The 8,299-nt window shown below is 49.0% G+C and overlaps 1 protein-coding gene across 4 annotated transcripts; it reads left to right on the plus strand.

Moving 5' to 3' along the window:
* The first annotated feature begins 721 nt into the window (after positions 1-721).
* LOC123122571 (protein indeterminate-domain 5, chloroplastic) lies at positions 722-8,087 on the plus strand. 4 transcript variants are annotated; one of them, XM_044542781.1, is made up of 4 exons: positions 722-847; positions 1,436-1,771; positions 1,881-2,277; positions 6,640-8,087. In XM_044542781.1, exons 2-4 carry the CDS (start codon positions 1,633-1,635, stop codon positions 7,745-7,747), a joined length of 1,644 nt encoding a protein of 547 aa, XP_044398716.1. In that variant the 5' UTR covers positions 722-847; positions 1,436-1,632; the 3' UTR covers positions 7,748-8,087. The 4 variants fall into 4 exon arrangements, with proteins under 4 accessions (XP_044398716.1, XP_044398718.1, XP_044398717.1 ...); XM_044542783.1 differs by lacking the exon at positions 722-847 and adding an exon at positions 872-1,349; XM_044542782.1 differs by lacking the exon at positions 722-847 and adding an exon at positions 872-1,321.
* Positions 8,088-8,299: the final 212 nt, after the last annotated feature.

Raw genomic sequence — 8,299 nt, forward strand, 5'->3', positions numbered from 1 at the left:
GGCACGGTTATACACGAGGGTTAATTTGCATCCAAAATATCATGTCTGACGTAGTCAAAGGAATAAATAATAATAATAATCTCATACCTAGGATAAAAATAAACACTTGGCATTTTCAACGCTCGACTGGAAACATTTGTAACACAGCACTCCTTCGGCGCCGGCGTGGTCAAGGCGAGCTGTCCGTCGGCCGGCGCCACGGCCGGACTTCCATCTAAGTGGCACCACATTCACGCAAGCAGGGCCAGTGTGTCAGTCAGGCTTCTCCCGCACACCATCGACCACACCTACACGCTTGTCCGTACGTGGCGTGCGTGCCTGCACACCCAGCAGTAGGAGTGTAGCGGCAGCCAGCTAGCTGCTCGCCAGCCAGTGCGCCACCCACCGCCCGTCAGTTGCACTCGCATCGCATGCATGTACGCGCACGGCCGGGCGGCCGGGACAACGCCGTGCAGGCGCGCGCGCGCGCACGGACGGCCGGCCGGCGTGACCCGGCCACCACCGGAGCCCCACACGCCAGCTCACTCGCGCTCAGACCGTCGGATCGGCCCGACCGACGGCCCCGATAGGCCCGCACGTTGCCGTCGACGTGTACAGGATACAGAATCAAGCCGCGGGCACGAGGGCGACCGTGCACGCGACCCGTGGGCCCCGCCCGCGCGTGGACCTCGCGACCCCTGCCCCTCCCTCCCTCCCTCGGCGCGGCGATATATTTGGCCCTCAGCTACAAGCCATTGCAACCACTCCCGGAGCGGAAGAGAGAGAGAGAGAGAGAGAGAGCAGATATCCTATCCCCCCCTAGACTCCAAGGCGAGGGGAAGCGGCCGGAGGGGAAAGCAACAAGCGGGTAGGGTTCGCCGACCGCTCCCCCAAATTCTCCATCGGAATCACGCACCGTTTTCTATATCTTTATTACCGTCGTCGTCCCCGGCCGCTTGCTGTCCGCCGTTTGGTGCCTTGCTCCTGTTGTTTTGAGGGGCTGGGCTTGGTTCCTTTTCCTCCACTCCCCCCAGCCCTCCTCGCCTCGCCTTTCCCCAACCCATATCCCTCCTTCTCTCTCTCGTCTGTGTGCGTGTGTGTGTGGGTGTGTTGGTTTTGAGCAATCTTCTCGCCGGACTCTTCTCCTAGCTTGGCGCGGTGCGTGCCCCTCCTCGTCCTCTGTCTGTCGATTTCCTCCTTCCTTGCGTGTGTGCGTGTGTGCGTGTTGTGTGGGTGACTTATAGGCCGCTACCTGTGGATTTGTCATCTCCCTTGCTTTGTTCTCTTGCTCGCAAGGGGTATGGCATGGTGTGTGTGGCTTGGTTTGTCCTCTACATACATGGTCGCTGCTGCCTGCTCGCTGGATCTTGGTCATATTTATGTCTTTCTCACGTACATGCGCGGCTATCTATTCTGAATTCTGATCCATCCATCCTCTCTTTCGTTTGTCTTTTAGATCCGTCCGCAAGACGCCGGAAGCAAGCAAGGAACGTACGTACACGCCGTGTCGTCGTCGCCTTGTGCTCTCTAGACTGGGTTGGACAGGCTTGGACTGGTCGGTGTGTGGCGGCGCTCGGCTCACCTGAACCCGACGACGACAAACAAGCAATTGGAGGAAGCTGTTAGCTAATCTTGTTTTGTTCCGATCCATCCATGGCCGCCGCGTCCTCCGCTCCCTTCTTCGGCCTCTCCGACGCGCAGATGCAGCCGCTGATGGCCGCGCAGCAGCCCCCCGCCCCCGCCGCCGCCGCGCCGGCGCCCAAGAAGAAGCGTAACCAGCCGGGCAACCCAAGTGAGTAATTAATCCGTCCAGCTATTCCTTTACCAATCTTAATTCTACTACTAGTAGCAGGTGAATATTAATTGAGTATCGTCGGTCTCTCTGTACTGTATTGATGCAGATCCTGATGCTGAGGTGATCGCGCTGTCGCCGCGGTCGCTGATGGCGACGAACCGGTTCGTGTGCGAGGTGTGCGGCAAGGGGTTCCAGCGGGAGCAGAACCTGCAGCTGCACCGTCGCGGCCACAACCTGCCGTGGAAGCTGAAGCAGAAGAACCCCAAGGAGACGCGGCGGCGCGTGTACCTGTGCCCGGAGCCGACGTGCGTGCACCACGACCCGGCGCGCGCGCTGGGCGACCTCACCGGCATCAAGAAGCACTACTGCCGCAAGCACGGCGAGAAGAAGTGGAAGTGCGACAAGTGCGCCAAGCGCTACGCCGTGCAGTCGGACTGGAAGGCCCACTCCAAGACCTGCGGCACCCGCGAGTACCGCTGCGACTGCGGCACCCTCTTCTCCAGGTATATATACCATATGCACGCCATTGATATACCCATCCGTCCAAGATCGATGTTTCAGTTCATTTTCGGTTCATATATGCGTGTGCTTATACTGTTTGCTGTTGGATTTTGGATATGCATGAGCGAATGATTGGGTCATGATGAAACTTTGATGAGGAGCTAGCTATAGGCTGCTAGGGGCGATTCGGTTTGACGGGTGGTGACGGATGGATGGGATGCTGGCCCTAGGTAGCTGCCTAGGGTTAGGGCTGTTACTGATGGTACTACGTGCCCACCTAGCTAGGTACATGGGCTCTCGTGTACGTGTACGAGTATGTGTGTAGTATGTGTGTGCGCGCAAGTTTTGGCTGGGTTGGATTGGAATTGGATTCCCTGCAGAGAGCGAGAGGAGAGAGCGAGAGAGAGAGAGAATGGAAGGGGATGGATGGAGGATGCAGCTAGAGCTAGCAGTCGACCTGCTGCAGCTAGCGGGCTCTGCTCTGCTCCCACGTGAATCGCTCTTGTCGGGAGGGGACTGGAGATATGCAGCCAGGGCACACCCTGACACGGTCATCTGGCGGCAGTCCCGCCTTTTTACACCTCGGAATCCGCACTCTTCCCACTCTCTCTCATCTGCATCGACCTGGCATGGATCCCCACATGTATGTTCACGTGATGACATACACGCTGCCGGCACTCCTCCTCCATGCAGCTAACCGAAGGGGGTCCAGCCTCAGCCATGGCAGCACGTACGCGGCCTTCCTTGCCTTCTCATGTGATGCATGGCAACTGCCAAAGTCATGGCAAGTACTGCTGCCGCTGCCGCTGGCCATGACTAGCCTCTTGCAATCAGCACCATCCGATGGATGGATTAGCCACAAAGCCTGCTGCTCCGGCTTTTACTTGATGCATGCATGTCTTGTACATGCCGGTGTTGTCTTACATGTAACTGATTGCACCATAGTTAGGGTGAATGGGTGATGCATACTCCCTCCGTCCGAAAATATTTGTTGGAGAAATGGATCAAAATGGATGTATCTAGAACTAAAATACGTCTAGATACATCCATTTCTATGACAAGTATTTCCGGACGGAGGGAGTATTTGTCATGCACATTTGGCTAGTTTTACCTCATTTTGCAGCTTACTCTTTTTTTCTTACAAAATATAGCATTGTGCCATCTACAGCTTTATCTGCTCCGTGGAATCGGATCCGAATATTCCTCAAAAATCATTGGTCAAAATTAATTGCCAGCTAGCATTCCCCGCAGTAACGAAAGAAACGACAATCTATAATCGATGTGCCCAGTAAAGGATTGCAAGCTACCCAACTGGCGTAATAAATCGGCACATTTAGAGCAAGAGATTTGGTAGCACGAGTTAATTTGTTTTGAATTACTATAGTTGGGGCGATGCATATTTGTCATGCACTTTCGGCAAGTTTTGCCACATTTTGATGATCGTTACGCCTTCAGCTTAGTATTATATTTTGTACATAACAAAGCATTGTGCCATCCATTGCTTAATATGCTCCGTGGAATCGGATCGGAATATTTCTCAAATAGCATTGGTCGAAATTGGTTGCCAGCTAGCATTCCCTCAAATAACGAAAGAAACGATGATCTATCATAGATGCACCCAGTAAAGGATTGCAAGCTACCCAACTAGCGCAATAAATCGGCACATTTAGAGCAAGAGATTTGGTAGCATGGATTTTTTTTTTGAATTACTATAGTAAGGGCGGTGCATATTTGTCATGCACTTTTGGCTAGTTTTGCCTCATTTTGATGATATCATTATGCTTTCAGCTTAGTATTATTTTTATTCATAGATAACAAAGCATTGTGCATTCTATAGCTTAATCTGCTCTTCTGAATCGGATCAAAATATTTCTTAAAAATCATCAGCCAAAATTAGTTGTCATCTAGCATTGCCTTAGATAGCAAAAGAAGCGATAGTCTTATATGGGTGAAGACAGTAAAGGATTGCAAGCTACACAACTGGCCTACTAAATCGGCACATTTAGAGCAACTTCATCATTATATGCAAACACGTAGGGAAAATGATGATTTCCGCCTCATTCTTTAGTAAACAAATTTTATGACTAGTAGTTAAATAGAAGGCAAATCTATAAGTTTTGTGAAATATTGTGTTGGGGGGAGAGAAAGAGATTTGCTAGCACGGGTTAATTCTTTGAATTACTATAGGTAGGGAGATGCGTATTTGTCATGCACCGTTCGCTAGTTTTGCCTCATTTTGTGATATCAGTAAGCTTTCCAACTTATTATTATCTTTCCTTGCAAAATAAAGCATTGTACAATCTATAGCTTAACTTGCTTTGTCAAATTAGATCGGAATATTTCTCAAAAATAACCAATCAAAATTAATTACCAGCTAGCATTGCCTCATATAGCAAAAGAAACGACAATCATATATAGATGAACATAGTAATTGATTGCAAGCTACCCAACTGGTGAATAAATCGGCACATTTAGAGAAAATTCATCATTATAGGCAAACAATTAATAAAACCAAAATTTGACGATTTCCACCTCTCGCCTACCCACTATACTAAGCAGGTTTTATAAGTAGTTAAATAGAAGGAAAATATATAAAAATTTTGTGAAGATTATGTTGGCAAGCGAGAAAGATTATGTTAATTTATTTGAATTACTATAGGTAGGGCGATGCATATTTTCATGCACCTTGGCTACTTTTTCCTCATTTTGATGATATCATTTTGCTGCCAGCTTAGTATTTTTTCTCTCCTTGCATAATAAAGCATTGTGCAATCTATAGCTTAATATGCTTCGTCGAATCAGATTAGAATATTTCTCAAAACTCATCGGTAAAATTAATTTCCAGCTAGCATTGCCTCAGATAGCAAAAGAAACGACAATCTTATATACAGGAACACAGTAAAAGATTGCAAGTTACACAACTGGCGTAATAAATCAGCACATTTAGAGCAACTTCGTCGTTATATGCAAACAATTAGGAAAACCAAAATTTGACGCTCCCCCCCCCCCCACCTTCCCCCTCTAGTAAACATATTTTATGACTAGTTAAATAGAAGGCAAATCTACAAAGTTTTGTGAAATATTGTGTTCGAGAGAGAGTGAAAGAGATTGGGCATCACAGGTTAATTTTCTTGAATTACTATAGTTAGGGAGATGCATATTTGTCATGCACCTTTGGCTAGTTTTGCCTCATTTTGATGATATCATTATATTTTCATCTTAGTAATTTTTTTCCTTACAAAATAAAGCATTGTGCAATCTATAACTTAATCTGCTTTGTCGGATCGGGTCAGAATATTTCTAAAAATCATCGGTCAAAATTAATTGCCAGCTAGCATTGCCTCAGATAGCAAAACAAACGACAATCTTATATAGAGGGTCACACTAAAGTATTGCAAGCTACTCAACTGGCGTAAAAATCACCACATTTAGGGTAATTCATCATTATTTGCAAAATAAACGTCAATTATTTCTGACAATATTCTCTGAAATTTGACCACATTTAAATATCATTTTGTTTTAGTTTGAATATAATCTGAAATTTTGAGGTGCAAACATATTTTTCTACCCACTAAAATTACACAAAATTTCAAATTAGAATTTAAATGTTGATCGATTACAATGTTTTGGTATGTATTATGTTTAGAGAGAGAGAGAGGGACCATCCGGTGCGTTGCTACAAGACAATTTTCTTTTTTATATATAGTTCTGAATGGTATGTTGTATATCTGGTGGTTCAGTAGTTTGTGATGCGATAATGTTGATAGGATGTGCAATTGATCTTTTGATGGCATGATTTGTTTCACAGTGGTGGCACTGACAGTGTTGTTAATGATCGGTAGATTCCTGATTAATTCCTACAAGAGTACCTAAATTATCAGCCGACAAGCGAGCTCTTCCATAGCCGCCCCGCGTCCAAATCGACTACGATTGGGGGATTGGGCGTTCTCTTAGAAGATGAATTATGTTTAGAAAGAAAGAGAGAAGGAGAATTATATTGCATGTGTCATTGTTGCCAATATTTGTGTAGTTAGCCAATGATTAACCATTAAATGATAAATTCAGTTCATGACCTGATTAGCCAATTAATTCCATATACTCCCCTGCGGTCATATGTGAACTTGACTGTTTATGCATCTATCATGTTTGATACTTTATTTTTGTTGCTGAAATTTATTTGTAGGTCGAGCTTTCGCCTCGATTTAATTTGATTAGGATGCATGTTTGATTCTAAATTATTTGATCAGACAATTATAAATGTGATCATTTATATATATGGTGAGTTGGTGACAATTATAATGTGACCTGCACTCATGCGCATTAGGCATGAAAAGTTTTTGACATTTTTCCACGTACGCATGCAGGAGGGACAGCTTCATCACCCACCGCGCCTTCTGCGACGCGCTGGCCCAGGAGAGCGCGCGGCTGCCGCCTATCGGCGCCGGCATGTACGGCGGCCCCGGCAACATGGCCCTCGGTAATCTCTCCGGCATGACGCCCCAGATGGCCGGCGGCTTCCCAGACCAATCCGGCCACCACTCATCAGCTTCGGCCATCGACGTCCTCAACCTTGGTGGCGGTGGCGGCAACGCCGGTCAGTTCGAGCACCTCATGCCATCTTCCTCGGGGTCCTCCATGTTCCGCTCCCAGGCCGCCACCTCTTCCCCGTTCTATATGGGCGGCGGTACCGCCCAGGACTTTGGCGAGGATGACGTCCACCGTTCCCATGGCAACCAGGGCTCTCTCCTCCAGCAGGGAAAGTCCCCCGCGGCCTTCCATGGCCTTATGCAACTTCCAGACCAGCACCAGGGAGGCGGCGGCGGCAACGGTAATAACAGCCTCCTGAACCTTGGATTCTTCTCAGGCAATGGCAACGGGAGCGGCCAGGACTCGCGCCTGGTCTTCCAGAACCAGTACAACGGCAGCGCCGGAATTGGCAACAACAGCAATGGAAATGGAGAGAATGGCGGCATTGTCGGGTCCAGCAGCGTCCTGGGAGGCGGCGGCGGGGGCTTCCCTTCTCTCTACAGCTCGTCTGAGACGGGCGGCGGGCTCCCGCAGATGTCCGCGACTGCGCTGCTGCAGAAGGCCGCGCAGATGGGCGCGACGACGAGCAGCCACAACGCTGGCGCCGGCGGCGCCGGGCTGCTCCGTGGCCCGGGTATGAGGGGTGGCAGCGGAGAAGGCGGGTCGTCGGCCGCAGCAGCGGCGGCGAGCGAGAGGCAGTCGTTCCATGACCTCATCATGAACTCTCTGGGTAGCGGGAGCGGCGCCAGTGCCACAACCGGCGGTCGCGCCGGGGCGTTCGGCAGCGGCGGGGGCTTCCCCGTGGACGACGGCAAGCTGAGCACTCGGGACTTCCTCGGCGTCGGCCCTGGCGGCGTGGTGCAAGCCGGCATGGGCCCGCCCCGGCGGCACAGCGGCGGCGCCGGGCTCCACATGGGCTCGCTGGACCCTGCCGAGCTGAAGTAGCAACATACGGCAGGATCGATCTATCGTCAAGAAAAACAACAAGATAATGCATGGAAGCTCTCAAGGTAAGGTGCATGGATGGCGATGGAAGAATGAAGAGAGCATGCATATTACTGCATTTAGAAGAACAAAGGTTAATAAATTAGTTTCTTGGGTAATCTTTCGTCATGTTAATTAATTAGTGGACGTGTCCTCTTTGGCAGACTAGCTAGACCAGAATTTCAGTTTAATTTTGCCATGTTTCATGCATGTATGTATGTGATGTACATTTGGTTGGCCGGTCTCCTTGGAACTTGGATTGTGAGATGTGAAGACCGGACCGGACCAGACCGGAACTTAATCTGTTGCCATTTGGAGTTTTACTGCCTGCTTGATACATGCATGCATGCTTGCGCTAATGTCTGGATGATGATCATCAGAGTATACAACTTAATATCTATGTCAGCGCCGGCTTTATATTTCATGTTGGTTTCTTCTCTGGGTGGCGCTGCTTTCAAAGCTGAAAGGACGACAGTGAGCATTAATTAGCTGGTACGTCCTCAGCTTATGACC

Source organism: Triticum aestivum, chromosome 5D (genome assembly GCF_018294505.1).
Source record: "Triticum aestivum cultivar Chinese Spring chromosome 5D, IWGSC CS RefSeq v2.1, whole genome shotgun sequence".
NCBI lineage: Eukaryota > Viridiplantae > Streptophyta > Magnoliopsida > Poales > Poaceae > Triticum > Triticum aestivum.